At 52.8% G+C, this 17,315-nt stretch overlaps 2 protein-coding genes across 4 annotated transcripts; both read left to right on the top strand.

The window, feature by feature from the left end:
* The first annotated feature begins 1,974 nt into the window (after window positions 1-1,974).
* Window positions 1,975-8,655, top strand: OGFOD2 (2-oxoglutarate and iron dependent oxygenase domain containing 2). Of its 2 annotated transcripts, XR_015222710.1 has the most exons (8): window positions 1,975-2,097; window positions 2,187-2,243; window positions 4,081-4,191; window positions 5,191-5,290; window positions 6,411-6,535; window positions 6,912-7,169; window positions 7,807-8,181; window positions 8,551-8,655. XR_015222710.1 is itself a non-coding variant. In XM_086623420.1 (7 exons), the coding sequence occupies exons 1-7, from the start codon at window positions 1,975-1,977 to the stop codon at window positions 8,080-8,082; spliced, it is 1,050 nt and encodes a 349-aa protein (XP_086479546.1). In that variant the 3' UTR covers window positions 8,083-8,655. The 2 variants fall into 2 exon arrangements, 1 of the variants encoding a protein (XP_086479546.1); XM_086623420.1 differs by having other exon boundaries at window positions 7,807-8,655.
* A 981-nt stretch (window positions 8,656-9,636) lies between these two features.
* ARL6IP4 (ARF like GTPase 6 interacting protein 4) lies at window positions 9,637-15,335 on the top strand. Of its 2 annotated transcripts, none has more exons than XM_086623372.1 (6): window positions 9,637-9,661; window positions 11,372-11,574; window positions 11,940-12,275; window positions 12,767-12,875; window positions 14,262-14,331; window positions 14,521-15,335. In XM_086623372.1, the coding sequence occupies exons 2-6, from the start codon at window positions 11,385-11,387 to the stop codon at window positions 14,575-14,577; spliced, it is 762 nt and encodes a 253-aa protein (XP_086479498.1). In that variant the 5' UTR covers window positions 9,637-9,661; window positions 11,372-11,384; the 3' UTR covers window positions 14,578-15,335. The 2 variants fall into 2 exon arrangements, with proteins under 2 accessions (XP_086479498.1, XP_086479497.1); XM_086623371.1 differs by having other exon boundaries at window positions 12,758-12,875.
* Window positions 15,336-17,315: the final 1,980 nt, after the last annotated feature.

Below are 17,315 nucleotides of genomic sequence, written 5' to 3'. Positions count from 1 at the left end.
TGCAGGGAACTTTTGGCAATAAAACAGGTGAGGCAAAGCAGCCGAGGAGAGCTGGCGGAAACACTGAGCTCCTCCTGTTATGCTAGTTTATGGAACGGGGCAGCTCTGGTAGGAATCCAGACCGCTCAAAGCTAGACTCAGCAACGCTCATCTGAAACAATCCCGCATTCCCACGCTGGCCAAAACTGCCCTGCACAAGGAGGCCTACCTGCGCGGGTTTCCTGACGCTTGGGGGAAAGACATCCAATCTATCCAGCTGTCTCGGGACGTTCCAACAGTTTCACCTGCAGAGTTATTTAGTGCACAGCTTCAAAGCAACAGGCGCTAGAAGTGACATCATCCCTGCATCAGGGCTCCTCTAGCTGCTCACTTGGGACTGCTGCCTGAACGTCCTGGGAAATACCGGTGTCACTGACACGGTCAATGCTCTCAACTTACCCAGTCCACAACATCCTTCACAATCCCCAGCCAGTAGTACCGGCTCTGAATCCGGTGCACGGTCTTTTTCTGGCCCAGATGGTTCCCGATTTCGGTGAAATGGCTTTCCAGAAAGACTTGCCGCCTCCGTTCAGGATCCACAATAACCTCGCGCTTTTCCTCCTTCTTGGGTCCCACATAGTAGAGGCAGCCACCTGCGGATGCGAGAGGTTTATCTAAAAGGACACACTCTCCCAGCCGTTTCAGCTGGCCACTCCCAACAAAACGGTCATTTTCCACAGTGGGAAAGACAAGTGAGACACAACAAAGGGGGACTGTTGCTTTGGGAGCTTCAGTAACACCTCTGGAGAAGCTGCTGAACTGGAACCACCCCCACATAAGCCCAGGGACCTCTTTTCTGCCCCCAGGGCTGACCAAAATCCCCTGCTACGACCCTGCGGCGCATCGGTGCCACCCCGGGCTGCGGCGATGCCCACTCTGCACCCCCGGCGCGATGCCGAGGCACAGGGACAGCACGAGCGAGGCGGCGGGTACCAGCACTGCTGCATCCCGCACCTCCCGCTCCGCACACGGCCAAGACGCCGCGGGGAAGGTACAGCTGACCTGTGCGCGGGAGCGGGCCCGCCTTCGTCTTCGTGCCAGCGGGTCGCTGTGCCCACGCATCTCCGCAGCGCCTCTGGACCCTCCCTGCCCGCTCGGGCCCTTCATCCCCGCGGGGGAGGCCGCGATCAAGGGCAAGGCGGGCGCTGCCCCCCTCCTCCCCTCCATGGCAGGCCCCGTCCGGGTTGTCCCGCGGTACCACTCGGGCTCCCACCGTCGACGACGAACTTCTGGGCGTAGCGCTTGAGGTTCTTCCTCTTGATGGAGCAGAAGCTGGGCGGGAAGCAGCCCTCGGCCAGCAGCCGGTAGATGTCCTCGAACTTGCTGCTGGGGCCGCAAGACTCGGCCGCCACCACCTCCTCCTCGGCCACCTGCAGCGCCGAGTCCATGGCCAGCATGGACGGGACGGGACGGGACGGGCGCCCCGCGGCTGCCCCCGCCGGGCGCGCCCGCTGCCCGTTCATGCACGAGCGCCACCTGCGCGGGCACGACTGCCGCGCGCCGGAGCGCGGGCGCGGCCCTGGGAGGCGGGGCGCGTTGCGGAGCCTCTTAGGGACCGTCTGCAAATAACCCTCGGCGAACGTTGCCGCTCTCAGCAGGCCCGACCCCCGCTTCTCAGCGCCCCACCGTCAAGGGTGCTCCTCGCCCGCGTCAGCGCCGAGTCAGCCACGGGGCCGTCACGCGCTGGAAGCGCGGCCTGGGCCTTGTCAAGGATTGCGGAGGGGGACTGTGGGGAAGCGGCATCACTGCAGACCCCGCCACTGAAGTTACAAAAAAGAAGGATAAACAGGGCAAGTTTCGCCCCTCCTCGTTTTTGTCCGAGTTGGGAATTTGCCGACGCACCCTGGCCGACGCCCGCCCGGCCGGAAGCGGCGCTCCCCGCGGCGCGGCGGAGCCGTTTGGGGGCTGGACCCGCCCCCGGCGCCGGCGGGAAACATGTCCGCGGCGCGCCCGTTCCTGGGCTGCGCCTGCTTCTTCTCGGACAACGTCTTCGTGGGGCGCTACGGGCTGCACGTCCGGTACCGGGACGAGGGGCAGCTCCGCCGCGATCACGGGCGGGTAACGGAGGGGCGGCGGGCACCTTCCCCCCCCCCCCCCCCGGTGGCGGCGGCGGCCGGGCGGGGGGTGACGGGCCGCGTGTGTTGCAGGCGCTGCGGGAGCGGGGCTGCCGGAGCGAGGAGGACTTCAGAGCCGCGCTGCGGGAGGTGAGCGCGGCTCCGCCTCGGAATCCCGTCGGAGCGGGCCGGGGGCTTCCCTCGGGGGTCCCGTCCTGACCAGACGCGGTGCTGCGCGGAGACGGGAGGGAAAAATTCCCCTCTGGCGCCTCGATCGGGGTGGATGCTGTCAGTGATGTGTTTATGGAGGCAACACGCTGGGAGTAAATACTGTAATTCAGCACGTTATGAAAATGGCCCTTGTGCCGCTCCCTAACTGGTTTTGGTCGGCTGGCTCCCAGCACCCTTCTAGTTTGTCTGTCCTCATCCCTTCCTTTGTGCAAAAGTGCCTTGAAATGGGATCGCCCGGGGGCCTGCAGGGCTCACATGAGGTCTGCTCTGCCCGGGAAGGCAGCACTGCCCTGGGTGTAGCGCAGGAACTCTCCGCACGCGCTCTTCAAGGAGGGATCTGTCTGTCTTTCCTTCCAGGCCAGGGACAGGGATCTCTCACACGGCCAGCTCCAAGTTCACCCCAACACTAAGGGGACAGACAGGTTCTTTTAGGGATCCTTGGTAGGATGATGTCAGCACTAAATCGTAGTTACAATTAAAGCTTTATTTTCTTAACACAACATTATGATTAGCATAGCACAGAATTTATGATTAGAACAGCACAGGGTTTCTACAACCTCAATCAATGCAGTGTAATACAGAATTTATAACACAACTTAGGATTTCTAGATCCTAACTTAAGTTATAATTTCTAATCACCTAGATCCTAACTTAACTTTCTGATCACCTGGACCCTCTACAGATCAAGTCAGATCTTAATACATGGTTTGCTGTATCAATATAAGCATCACAATGCAGACTCAAAAAATAATATAAAAGAATACAAGTCACTCAGTCCTCGGAGGAGGGAGATGATGGTGGAGGTGTCCCTGGCCATGGGGGTGTCACAGCCCTCACTGTCCAGCAGCAGTTCCAGCCCAAGTTCCCCACTTAGGACTTGTAATTGCTTGATTCTATAGACAGTGGTCTGGGTGCTGTTATGCTTCCCTGTTCTGTGATGGGGTCATCAACAAGACCTGAGTGCCTGGGACCTTCAAGGCCAGCAAGGAAGGGAGTAATCACCCTGGCACCCAGGAACCTTGAAGCTGGTAGGAAGGGGAAGAAGGAATCTGTTTGGATCGTCTCCTTGGTTCACAGGTCCTTCAGGGCCTGATAATGAGGGAAAGGGAACAAATAGGTGACCTGCTCAATCACAGAGAATGGCTGCTTGCCTTATAAAATGGTGTTAGTTATGCTAACCACATTACCAGCGGTTGGGAGCAGGGGGTACTGGTTACATCTTCCTTCCTTTTTAAACTAATCTCATGGGGGGTTATTAAATAGGAAGAGCTGCCTGAATCAGCTGCTGCTACAGCTGTTTCCTCTGAAATGACAGATTAGCCTGTCCTCACAACACTTAGCAGTAATCCCTTCATGACAACTCCTGTCTTCCTCCCAGCAACTGTCTTTATTTTGGACAATGCTTGTATTGTCAGAACATAAGCCAGACTCTTAAAGCATAGGCCAGCGATTCATGAGGCGTCAGAATGCCTGAAAGGGCTGAAACCTCACAGCTCCGCTTGACACATCCATGGAAAGACTTCAGTTATTTTTTTAAGCCATCCATAATGAGAACGTGTCTCAAATCCCTCTTAGGCATTTGGCTTTTCAGGTATTTATTGGACTTGTCTTGACTACAGAAAAGCAAAGGCATACACTCTGTCTCCCAGAGGTACCAGAACAAAAATAACTGATTTAAAACAATGAGCAAATTCCTGGAATTGTTTTCATTATCCCTTTTGATTTTCTAACAATATGCTTTATTGTTTACTTGTAGATTGAGGCAGAAGTGCAGAGAAGAAAACAGTTAATTCATCAGTCAGTGGAACGCAAAGCCATCATCTCAAAGTGCTACAAACAAAAACACCCAGAAGTGTACATTCTGCAGGTAGACACTATGTTTGGAATCTCTTTTGCACCCAAGGAATTGCCTGACAGTTTATGTTTGCAGTAGGAAGCCCTCTTTTCAGGATTGCCCACAGTGCTAGAGCTGAACTGAACTAAAACCAAAGCACAGCATGTTAAAACTGAATTAAAAACTTTCACAGTGTAGTGTATTCTCCAGGCAAGATTCCAGCTGGCTTATGGCCTGACAAGTGTCATTCTGTATTGAAGCTGCACCAGCACCTGGTACTGGACTCAGAACACTATTAGTAATTTAGACCTAAATCATCATTGCAGCAAACAGGGTCGGTGAGGTCTAATTAACAGCCACAGAAAGCAGCCTTTATGGGCTTAACACACAGAGAAGTTAGTTACTGTCAGCTGAAGTGGGGCAGCAAGCTGCTAGCGTGTATATGCTCCACCACAAATGCAGGGTAGCCCTTGTGGGCTTGTCTGCTTTGAAATTCCTCACGATTGCCAGACCCAAGGCTTCCCAGCTGGATAATTGCCACACATCAGCAGTACCACACAAACAAGTTCACACAGATTTACTGCTCTATGATAGTTTGGTAACAAGTTCTGCTGTTGTTTCTCCGTCATAATCTGTGTGGGGAAGTGCTTACAACAGAGCGTAGTCACTTTGTTGCGCTGAGGCCACCACAAGATGCTAAATCTGCTGCGAAAGACTTTGCCCTTACCTGTAAGGAGTCCACAATGCGAGCCAGGCTCTTTCCCATCACACTAAGGATAAATCTGGCCAGTCATACTTGGAAACCCGTGAACTAGAGCAAGCAGCAACTTACCTAAACCACCAAGAAAAACACCAGTAACATTCTGCGTTTCCTGCCACAGAAGTAACCCAAGTGTGACTATCAGCCTTGCTCTCTAGACTCTGCATGTTTTCCTGTGGATGCCTGGAAGTCCTTTTTCCTCTCGGCCTGTAAAAGATTGCGCAGGCTAATTGTGTTTCTTTGTATTTTTATCATCCTTCCCTTGACACCAGGATTCCTTCCTGGCCCCAGATTTTCTAGAAATCGTGAGATACTGCACATCACCGGATGCTCATCTCCATGGCCTCCTGCGCTACATTAAGTCCTTCTCAGGTAAAGAAAACAACACATCAGCCACAAAGATCTCTCCCTGTGACATGGCAGCTTCAGTGATGACAGCTGTTTTCAAGCCCTGTCTTTAATAGCTCAGATTTGATACACAGCTGAGACAAACAGGATGTTATTTTCTGCTTGACGAGAGTCTCTGGAGAGGCAGTATTGTGCAGCAGTCATGCTCTGGATGAGATCCTGTTTTTGCTTTTCCAATTCCAGTCTGCTAATGTCTTGTCAGAAGCTCTAGCTGCAGCAGAGCTGGGGTTTTGGTTGTACCACAGCCTCACGAGGGAGCCTGTGAAGGAACACTGTTAGCCTGGGGAGCTTGGTTGTCCCTCCCCAAGTGCTCTACCATTTCAGACAATCCCTGTTGGTTAGTCTGAGCTGAAATAGTTTCAGTCTAGATTTCAGTCTTTTTTAAAAGAGATCTGGGTTTTAAGCGTCCCCAGAGGCATCTGTGAAGCCTACCAGAAATGCTGACAAAATGTAGAGGGGAAGCTGCAAAGTTGCCTCCTTTTCTCAAGACAAAAAAAAAAAAAGACATAAACATTGTGCATGTGCAGGGCTCCTGGATTTGTCCAAGGCATGATTTCCAGATGCACCATCTTTTCACGCTGTCTTTATCTCAGCTTCACTCTCAGTACTGAGCTTCCCCTACACAGACCTTTAGGGCCCTACCCTGAAAGGCAGCTCAGAAGGCCTGGTCTTCCCAGAAGGTTTGCACTGGATGAGTGAATCCCCTGTCCCCTAAATGACCTTGAGTCTCCTTCTTCCAGGAGACTGTATTCAGACTGCCTGGGATGAGCCGTTGATTCACCACCCTCCCTCCCCCTAGACCCTCTCAAAATGTTTCCTTCGCACCTACAACAGGCATTTAAATCAGTGCCAGATCTCCCAACTGGATAGGGAAGCCTGGAAACGAGAGGTCAACATAAAAAACGAACAAATACATCCCAGAGCCGATCCCAGGGAATGGTTCCAGCCCGTTGAGCAGCCTGAGCATAAAGCGAAGCACGTGGGTCCTGCGTTCTCACTGACACCAGCACAGTATAACTAGACAGCACAGAACCCTTTTGCGTGGTATTTTCCCCAGAAAATGGTGTCTCCCTTCTCTTGACAGATAAGAGGATCTATCGAATCCCAGTGTTCACAGAGGAATTCTGCCAAGCCTTTGTGGATGAGCTGGAGAACTTTGAGCAGTCGGACATGCCTAAAGGCAGGCCCAACACTATGAATAACTATGGGGTAGGATTCACTAGCTCTTGTGCTTCTTTAAGGGGAGTGTTCACAAGCAGACTCTGTTTATCTCCTCACTTCACACTCCTGTCCCTTCCAAAATGCCTGTAATTTGAGCACAGTGCAGTTTTAGTACAGCCCCCTTGAAGTGAAAGGGTTGAGGGAACATTTTTAAAGAACATTCAACTGTTGATCTTACTCTGTCTTTTCCTCATCACTTTCCACCTTGATCCTCCTTCCTTTGCCTGTAGCAGGAGCATTTGCTCTTCAGTTCTTTATCTGAGCAAGCAGCAGGGTTGGAAGAGAACAAGATAGCTCTGCAGCAGCTCTGATGAAGCAGCAGGTGTAGGTGATCAGCTGTTTCCATCTCCTCTCTTTGAGACAGGTTTTGCTAAATGAGCTTGGGATGGATGAAACATTCATCACACCCCTGCGTGAAAAATACCTGCGGCCCATAACAGCACTGCTTTATCCTGACTTGGGGGGTGCTTGTCTGGACAGCCATAAAGCATTTGTTGTCAAGTACTCACTGCACGAAGATCTGGATTTGAGCTCTCACTATGACAATGCAGAAGTCACCTTAAATGTTTCACTGGGAAGAGACTTCACAGAAGGCAACTTGTACTTTGGGGATTTCAGCCAGGTACCAAGCATATTCCTAATCTGGACCCCAATTCTATTCCCCTCTATCCCCTCGCCCCCCAGTTTCAAGGCATTAACTGTGTTCTAAAAAACAATTATTCACTTCTGACAGTCGAACCTGCTCTGTCCCTTCCCCCCTTTTTTAAAATGTCTTTTCTGCTACAAGCACGTTACCAATATTCAAGCTTCAAAGTGAGGACAGAGACAGCTATTGTAGTAGAAACCGGAGTGAAACAAACCAGCCTGTCTTTCCACAACTGAAATAGTGAGCAGGGAGGTGCTGAGAGAGGAGAAATTTATTTCAGATGAAACTTAAACCTAAATTTGTAGCCCCTATTTCCTGGCAAGAGAAGAGTAAAAGCTCCCATACACTGGTAAAACAGGTTTTTTTTATTGAAATTCTGTCTTTAAATTCCCTCTGGACCTGGCACTGAGAATGTCTTCTTGAAAACAGTTGTATTAAACTGCTGCCAAGCCACTGCTGAAGTGGCTGCGTTTCAGAGGTGCAGCGAGTCCTCTCCATGTTGCTCACTGGGTGCTGCGGGTGAAGAGGTGATGAGTAAAAGCTTCAACTATTTGAGCATTGTTCTGCTAGGGACTTGCTGGTATAATGCTGTATCCACCTCTCTTTGTTCCAGGATCCTACCCCTGTGCCAAAGTACATCGAGATTGAACATGTGAGAGCCCAGGGGCTGTTACACCGAGGAGGACAGATCCATGGGGCGCTTCCCATTGGCTCCGGGGAACGCTGGAACCTCATTATTTGGATGAGATCATCTGCCATCCGCAACCAGCTCTGCCCCATGTGCAACAAGAAACCTGAGCTGGTGGAAGCAGAGGGGTTTGGAGATGGGTTCACAGAAACCCTCAAAGACGACGTACCCGAGACTGTGAATCTCTGTTCCTTGTGGTAGCAGACGGTAGAGCCCGATTTCTCCAGACCAAGTTGCCTAAAGCTCCTTTCTGACCTCTCAGACTGCACTAACAGACTCTTTGATGGATGCACGAGTCATGTAAGAAGCAGCTATTGCCTTGGAAAGCGATGCAAAACCAATCCTGCTGGGGTCAGGGAAGCCAGCTGCTTGGACAGCTGAAAGAACAGAATCATAGAATTGAGAGGATCTCTCATACCAGCTGAAAGAGCTGGTATGCAGGGTCACCAGGGCTCATGTTTGGGCTGGAGAGCTGGAGGACTTCTTGGAAGATGTAGAAAGCCTTAACACTGATTTACTGCAAAGGCTCTGTAAATATTTTCAGGTGTATGGGGAAAACACCCCAAACTGCTTGGCCTTTGTGCCAACAGCAGCACTGGGGGTCCTGCTGTAAATGGACAAGAATGGTACAATAAAGACCTGCACTTACCACTTCTCTGCTCTTTGCAGGGACTCCCGTCCTCTTCCAGGGGAAAAGCTTTTTGTTGCTGGGTGACAGTGAAGGATCCGCTCAAAAGCGAGATACAGGCGATTCGCAACAGGCTACTGGGAATGGCACGGAATTGCCATCGCTGGAGGTTTACGTAACCCAGGCTCAGAAAAATCTATCAGGAACAATACAAGGAGAGCTGATCACACAGAGTGGCTGAGAGGATCTCTCAAGGCCTCCGTGAGCTCTTTTGAACACAAATTTCCTTTTCAAAGATACTGTGAACCTTGTTAAGCAAGCAGAAATGGGCTTTAGAGACAAACATCTCGGAGCCACCTGCAACATAGCAAAGCTTTCCAGAGGAAGTCAAGAGCATATATTTAACTCCCTTCAGTTAGTTATGTGAGCAGGTGAAAATATAAAATAACCATCTCAACCTGTGTGCAGCAGGCAGGCCTGGAACTTCTTAATTTGACACCAATATCCCCTGGCAACTGGTGCATTAGGAGGGTCAAGTGCTTTCCCCATCTTGCTGAAATCACAGACTCTGCCACCTATAAAACAAATTAAAGGAGTCAAATATATTTTGATTTGGTGGCTGTGTTCGGCTCTACGGAAGCGTAATTGTATATATTTGATACACACCGCTGTGTTTATGAGGTTTTTAATTGATTCCACTGCAATAATGACAGCACGTGGACTTTGCACCACCCGTAATTGGGAACGGCTGAACGTGAGCTGGAACAGCTCGCACAAAGGGCGGGTGTTTAACCCTTCCCAGCTGACCTGCTGTGTTTGTTTGGCTGGGAAGGCCATTAGCGCACGACGCTGATGAGCTTTTCATTAGGAAAACCCATTAAAATTGCATCTGGGGAGGGAACGCGGCTGCCGTGTCCGTGCACGGAGCCAGAGGGCTGCTATCCAGAAACCCAGCCGCGTCTGAATTAAGCCTAAAAAAACGAAGGAGAAGGGCGATGCCCGCCGCGGCGCAGCGGCAGCTCCCGGAACCAAGGAGCGCGGCCCCGGTGCCGGCCGGCCCCGCGCGGCGGACCGCAGTGCGGGGGCAGCCAGCGCGGAGCCGGGGCGGGAGCCGCGCTCGGGGCCGGCGGGGCGGTGCGGGGCCCGGCCGCGGTGAGTGTCCGTCCGTCCCCCCCCCCCTCCCGGCTCCCTCCTCGCTCCGCGGCGGGGCCGCAGCGGCCGCGGACCCCGGGGGCGGCGGGCACGCGCGCTGCGGGCACCCGGTGGCGGAGGGGTCGGGGGGCGCGATTAAAGGGCCGGACACGCGGGGCCGGGCTCTTAAAGGGCCAGCGCACCTCGCGCTGAGCTCTTAAAGGGCCAATGTGCCTTGCGCAGGTTCTTAAAAGGGTCAGCAGGTCTTGTGCTCAGCTCTTAAAGGGCCAGAACACTTATTGCTGAGCTCTTAAAAGGCCAGTGTATCTTGTGCTAAGGAATTAAAGGGCCAGCGCACCTCCTGTTGAGCTCTTAAAGCGCCAGCGTGCTGCAGGCTCCCTGTGTTGGGGCAAGGGGGAAGGGGCTGCCCTTCCACCTGCGGCAGGGGCAGAGCACCAGCCGGGTTCCCGCCTCCCCACCAAGCAGCAGGTCTGGGCGAGGCTGGGTGGGCAGGAGAAGCTGCCCTGCTGGGCATCACCATCCTGGTGAAAGTGAGACCCCAGCTTTGGGGCGCGACCAGCCTGGGGTGCTGCCGTGATGGATTCGGGGCTCATCCCCTTCCCACGGTGGTGTTGCCCTGGATTCGCCGGGATGCTCCTGTCTGCACCCAACGCTGCATCCATTGACCCTGTTGTCGGGGTTGTATAAAAGCGGATCCTGCCTCCGCGTCCGTGGAGCGGACCAGAGACCCAAACACTGTCCTGCCAGCGAGGTCCTGGTGCGAGGGATGGCTGCTGGGTGCGTGTTGATCAAAGACTCAAGTTTCTGAGGATGAGTCTTTAGTTGGTTTTGGTTGTTTTTTTTGTTTCCAATTGAAATGTCCATTTGGAAATCAATCAAAGGTCCGATTCACTTAGGAGCGAATCGCTGCTTGGGAATATTGAGGTGGTAAACATGCAATTAATTAAATGCAGTAGTTAGAAGGTGGCTGTGAGAACGCATTTCCCAGATACTGCTCTGCCAACAGTGCCAGTTTGTTTTTTAAATTAATGAGAGCATATATCGTGCCGCCTCTGGCCTGTGGCTGCTGGCAGCCAGTCGGGGTGATGGACGGGGATGCCAGCTTAATGCATAATCTGTTTTCTAAAAGCAAATTGGAATATTAAAAATTCATTCCTCCCCTTGGCTAGCGCCTGCTCTCAGCATTTTAAATAATGGGGTGATTGACTCCATGCTCAGTCTGGGGAGGATGTTTCATTCTGCTGACTGTCGCCACAGCATCCGTCATACCTTGCTGGCATCCGTCTGTGGGTGCGGCATCCTCCCGATGGCTCCCAGCCCCGCGGGGCGGTCATGGCCCGTAGCTGCCGGCGTTTGTCCCCAGGACCATGGGGCACAGTGTTACCTGACAGGGATCAGCCCGATTCTCTCTTAGCCATTCCATCTAGGAACAAACGCTGTCCCTGCGTGGCCCCAGCTCTCTGCTGAGGGCTCCGTTTTGCGGGTTGGTGAAATTCAGCTTGGCCACGGCCGTGTGATGGGTAACCCTGACCCAGCCCTGCGCATCGAGAGCTGGGAGAGAGCGGGCGTGAGCAAAGAGGCAGTTTAACAGGAGCAGATTTTCCAGGGCTGGCTGGCTCAGGGTTGGATTTAAGGTTTTTGGGGCTGCCGGATGTGTTGCCACTGAGCGAGGGTGATCTCTGTGGCACTGGTGTAACCTGTTCCCTCCAGGGGCTGACGCACAATGGCCCACAGCCAGTCTCGGAAGCGATCACGAAGCAGGAGCAAAAGCAATTCTCGGAGCAGACAGGAGAGGAAGGAGAAGAAAAGGAGGAAAAGCAGCAAGGACTCACCCAAGGGCAGCAGCTCTCCTCCGAGGAAGCAGGTGTCTGGGTCTCACAGACACAAGTCAAGCTCAGTGGCAGCTGGCGAAGGTAGGGGAAGGGGCCGCGACCCCGCGCTTTCACCACGCTTTCCTGGGGCAGGTGAACAGAGGTGGCCCAGGTGGGAGAAGAGGGTGCCAGCTTTTAGCTAAGTGGGTGCGTGTTGCCTTGCTGTGTGCTTTGTGCCCGTTTTAGTCTCGTTCTAACAAGTGCGGAGCCCTCCAGCCCCTCCACGTGCTGGTCTGGCAGCGTGGCACCGCACGCTGTGACGTGTTGAAGGCACAGAGGGGTCTTTGCCCCGGCGTTGGGGGGCTTTGCTGTTCAGGCAAGAAAGAAACCAGGCTGAGAAGGGGAAAACCAGCATCCCTGCTGCTGTGGGGCCAGAGCTGCTCCACTCAACTTCTTATGTATTGCAGAAAAGAAGAAGGAAAGAAAGGCCAAAAAGAAGAGGAAGGCAAGTACCTCTTCCTCTGAGACAGCGTCTTCGTCCTCTGGCTCCTCCTCATCTTCCTCTTCCTCTAGCTCCTCTTCTGATGACTCCAGTGACAGCGACTCCAAAACAAAGAAGAGGCGACACGGCAAAAAAAAGCGAGAGAAACAGAAAGACAAAAAGAAGAAGAAGAAGAGAATAAAGAAGAAATCAAAAAAGAAGTCAAAGGAAAGGGCTAAGGAGGAGAAAGCCAAGGAAGAAGCAGTGCCCGGCCCTTCGCTGGAGCAGTGGCAGAAGGAGTCACTGGTGGACTCCGGACCAGGTAACGATGGCGTTTCCCTCCTGTCAAAGCCAGGGCACACAAGTGTCACACTGGGGACAGATGCTCACATATCGCCCTTCCTGGGACCCACGTGAGGTGTCCCAGGGGAGCAGGGCTGTGACAGAGAGGAGCTCCTGATGCTCCTCCCTCCTACGTACCATGGCCGCGTTCAGGCCGCACCACAGAAACGTAAGGAGCCACATTCAGAGAGTCACTGGCGAAGCGTTTAGATGTAGTTTATAGATGTGAGCGGGGAACAAAGATGCCAAATTGAAGGTCACGGTCAGCAGTAACAAACTGGCAAAGCTGTTACCAGTTTGGGATATGAACCAGCCCTTCCTTTGCGTGGTTCATCACTGAACCTCGAGTACTGCCGGGAAGCTGGTGCGGCACGCGTGTCTGTTCATGCCAGACGTGGTGCTGTGCCCCTCGGCCAGGAGCCGGCCCCACGAGCATGGCTCTGACGAACTGATGCATTCCAGTTTTGACAGACGAACAGAAATCCCGAATCCAGGCTATGAAGCCAATGACAAAGGAAGAATGGGACGCGAGGCAGAGTGTCATAAGGAGAGTTGTGGATCCCGAAACGGGGAGAACAAGGTATGATCCCTGGGGAAAAAAAGAGGCAGGTTGTCCATTCTCACCCATGTTGTGTGGGTTGGAGTCCTGGAGGATGCCAGTCCGTAGCAGTGCAGTACCATGTGTGGACCCACGGCCCCTTCAGCAGCAAAAGCCTGAGCCCATCCCTCGCAGATCCCCTCCCGTCAGACCTGGTGTAACTTACCCAGAAGGTGACACGTTTGACACCAAGCTAGGGAATTGTGCTGGGGCTCCACACAAGGGGCACTGGGCTGCGTCCCAGCCCAGAGCTGCGGGAGGCAGACACCAGAGCACCCTGCTGCTGGAGGCAGAAGGTTTGTTCCTTGAGCTGTGATGGGTTCAGCTTCTTCCCCTTGAACGGGACTCTGCAACCAGGGGCAGGACAGGAACCAGCAGGGTGACTGACACCTCACCTTCACCACTTGCCTTTCGGCTCCAAAGCGCACACTCAGCCCTGGTTAGCACCTGGGTGTAAATGAAGAGGGAGTGCGCGCCCCTTGGGGTTACAGCCAACAATCAAACCGAAGTTTGTTTAGCTGCCAAATAGAAATGACCCAGTTTTTAACAAACTGCATCTTCTCAGCAAGCAGAAAACATCACAGTGAAGAGAATTAGGTATGACAAGTCCAGTCTTAAAATAGAAAGCAGCCTGCGGGGCTCAGGGAGGTGTGGAACAAAGGTCGGTTCCCTGTAAGGCACATAATGAAGACAATTAAATTTCTGTTCGTGTTTGGAGGTGTGAGCCACCTCCAACACTGCTTGGAATTTGCTCAGCAAGATGCTCCCGGTCTGGCTGCCTTTCGGGCCCAAACTGGTTCATGTTTCTGAATGGCTCTGCAGATCCTGAGGCAGCCAGGAGCAGACCTGAACTCTGTGGAAAAAGGAAAAGGTTTTTGCAGGGGTTGGGGCCACTGCTGTTGACAGCAAAGCCTGCAGATGGTGGGGTGGCAGGAGATGCTTTTATTAAGAATGTTTTCTCCTGCTGTGTGCAAGTGCGGCTGGCTCTGGGGCAGGGACAGCTGGCCCTTGCAGGGGGTTCTGATTTCTCAGGGGACCACATGTCCTTGCTGCAGCATGGTGACAGTAATCCCACAAGAGCAATGGAAAAGCCTGCTGTGCTATTTAAGCTTGATGCGGCCAAAAAAAAGTCATCTAATGCAACTTCAGGGGTAGGTTACCACTGGCCTTGCCTAGAGGTACATCAGCCCAGCACCTGGTTGTGGGCACGTACCACTGTGAGGGAGCTGGTGGCTTGTGCCTGAGCTGGGGCACAGCAGCAGTCCTCGGGGTGGAGGGGTCCAGCGCCTTCTGCAGCTGGGAAACAGCGCGGCTGGCAGGAACATGCTGGTAGCCCTCATGGCTCGTGGCTCTCTGCTTGTCTTCCAGGCTTATTAAGGGAGACGGAGAAGTACTAGAAGAAATCGTCAGCAAGGAGAGACACAAGGAGATTAACAAGGTAGTGGGGAGCTGCTGGTGGGAGGGTGGGCACAGCCAGGGAGCCTTGTCTTGCCTCCCAGGGGACCCCACCGACTCTACCAGGGCAAACTGAGCCCTGGCAGCTCTGCAGGGTCCCCCGAGGGTGGGTGCTGGTGGTCCTTCATCCTTGGGCAGGTGATGCTGCAAGCACAACTCTCTCCCTTTGCAGCAAGCCACTCGGGGGGACGGGCTGGCCTTCCAGGTGAGGACAGGGATGCTGCAGTGAAAGCACGAGCACCGGCGGTCCCGGGAGCCTGTCCTGCTGCCGGTGCCAGCCTAGACGTGAGCCTCTGTCTCTAGACCATGCAGACAGCACCACGTCAGGATCCTTCCCCAGGGGCAGTTTCCAGCCACTCTGTGAGTTATCGACTGGGAAGGAGATTGACTTTAATGGTTCATCTCCCAGTAAACAGTTTCTCCTCTCACCTTCCTGACTGGGGCCAGAGTGGCTGTAACACACATGGACCTGCTTACCCTGATGCCCCTTTCAAGGCTGGAGGAGCTCTGCAGCACCCAGGGAACAGACTCACTGGCACTGAGCACCTCGACATGCTGCTGCCCCTCAGCTCTGGGCTTTGGTGGGCAGGAGTCAACACTGTGGCCAGGACAGGGTATGTGCTGGGGCTGCAAAATACACAGCTGGCTGCCGCTTCTTCCCTTCAGGGGCTGCTCTTGGCCCCTTCCTTGCTGGATCTGCATGCCGTGGGCTGACCAAGTGCCACAGGCTCATGGACCCTTCATGCTTACCCGCCGTGCTGAGAGAGGAGCAGCAGTGCCGCTGCGTGGCTTTGCTCAGGCTGCAGCTCTCCTCTGCCCCTTCATGTGCCACCCTCTGCTGTGCCCCGGGGGCTTTACTCAGCCCTTCTGCAGCTTCATTTCATCAGGAGATGCTGGGGGAGCATAGGCCTGGCACAGCGTGCTGGGCTGCGGGCGGGCGCGCTTTGCAGAGGGGTGGCTTTGCCATGCTCTGCTCCTGCATGTGAGTCGTGTACAGGCAGTACTGGGGCTCTCGGGTGTTTCGGGACCCATGGCCACTGTGACACAAACAGGTGGCCTTTCCCCCACGGCAGAGTCCGTAAATCTACGTACTTAAAAAAAAAAAAAGGACAAATGGGTTAAAGGACAAATGGGTCTTGCAGGACCGATCTGCGCGGAGGGTTTCCATGTTCTGTTCATCGCTGTGATCCCATTAAACTGGTGCCTGCTCCCCTCTTGGGTTTTGTGACTTGTCTGTTTCTAGAGTCTCCCAAAAAAAGCAGACAGAGAAGAGCCTTCCCGTTTCTTTAATCTGTGTAACTCACAATGATACTGTACACAAAGCACACCCAGGCATTGGAACGATGCACTAACAGCAAGGAGGAGAAGGAAGTTTTACAGAAGGTTTGTCACACACAAGCAGAGTGGTCGGCACGGTACTGTACACGCAGGGGCGTACCCGGCGCGGCGCCCTGGGACTTCCCCTCCGGTGGTTCCCCGCACACACGTCTGTTACCCCTAAAGCAATTTTTTATAAATAAAATATAACTAACATCGTTGGAATATAAAATTGACAGTCAAGGGTATCAACAGGCAGGGGGTGCTGAGGACAGGGAGGGGACCGTAAGGCTTCTAGAACTAATAGGAAATGCAGCAAACGGTGGCGATACCTGAAGAAGGGGCTGCTACAGCAAGCACGGCGGCTGCTGGGCGGAGCGGGAGTTTGTTAGTAACCCTTTGGCTAGTTACTGCTCTCGGCTCGCGTATCGGACACTGTAAACGTTTTTTTGGTTTTAGAATTTTGCCTCATCTGACTGAGTGATCTAGCAAACCCAGGAAAACAACTCGGAGGGAATGCACGGGCTCCTCTCTCGATTTTTTTAAAAGACTTTAAAGGGACAGCGTCAGGTAGAAAGTCTGGCCCAATAGCATGGTAATACAAAAAGCTGCTTTTTATAAAAAATCTGAGCTCCAGAGCAGAGTTTGATTCCCATGGAAACAATTAAGGAGAAAAAAAAAAAAAAAAAAAAAGACAGACTGAGGCAGCCTGTGCAGCGCAGGCTGTATTGTGCTAGTGTGCGAGAACAGGACGTGGGCTGCAGCAGAAGCGGCGCGACTGTCGCCGGTCACGCCGAGGGCTGCCCGGACGATGGCGATAGGGAAGAGTACAAGAAAATTCTTATTCTTTCGTTTCAAAGCAAACAAGTTATTTGTAACAAAGATAAATTAGGTCTGTAACCTGACAGTGCCCCTTTAGTAAGGATGGGATATACATTCATCTTTCCCTCGCTGCATCCAAACGGATCCTCTTCCATACACGTGGAAAGGCATCAGGTCACATGCATTGCTCTCCAAAACAGCTCGGAACAAACAGGTTATAAACACAGAGTTAAACTATTGCTATTGTTCTTTGAGTGAGTAGCACGTTGATCTTTGCTTCGGATAGACGAGTGCCAGATGGGGGCGGCTGAGGATAGATTGATGCAGACTATGATGGACTGAATCGGTGGAGAAAAACTTATTGGCGTATTTCCTGGTAACTACACCCACCTCATCTGGTATTATTGCAGCAATAAAGGTCCTGCTCTACAATTGCTTCTCCGTGTTGGATCCATACAATGGCAACAGATGGGGGGCCAGGGAAAGGACCTGGGCAAGTTTCAAGAAGCTCAACGAAGGATGAGGACGGAGGTGCTATGATTGCCAGTCTAACTGGTTAGTAGCTGTTTAAAACATGAAGTGATGGAGAGGTGAGTATAATATTGCACTTCTGCATTCATTGACAGTTACATTAAACTTGGTCCATAAAATAATTGCTTTGTACATAATGCCTGAAACAAAAAGCTACATTTTTAAATATTAATAAACCCTGAAGGTTCCAGTCCCTTCAGACATTTTTTTTTTCCTCTACATAAATAAATAACTTTCAATTTTATATATCCACTTTTTATGTTGAACATTTACATTCGCCTCTGTTTTACACTATCT

This window comes from Tauraco erythrolophus, chromosome 19 (genome assembly GCF_009769465.1).
Source record: "Tauraco erythrolophus isolate bTauEry1 chromosome 19, bTauEry1.pri, whole genome shotgun sequence".
In the NCBI taxonomy this organism is placed as follows: domain Eukaryota; kingdom Metazoa; phylum Chordata; class Aves; order Musophagiformes; family Musophagidae; genus Tauraco; species Tauraco erythrolophus.
Note: the sequence above shows the minus strand (reverse complement) of the source record. Positions and strands in the feature narration are given on the sequence as shown.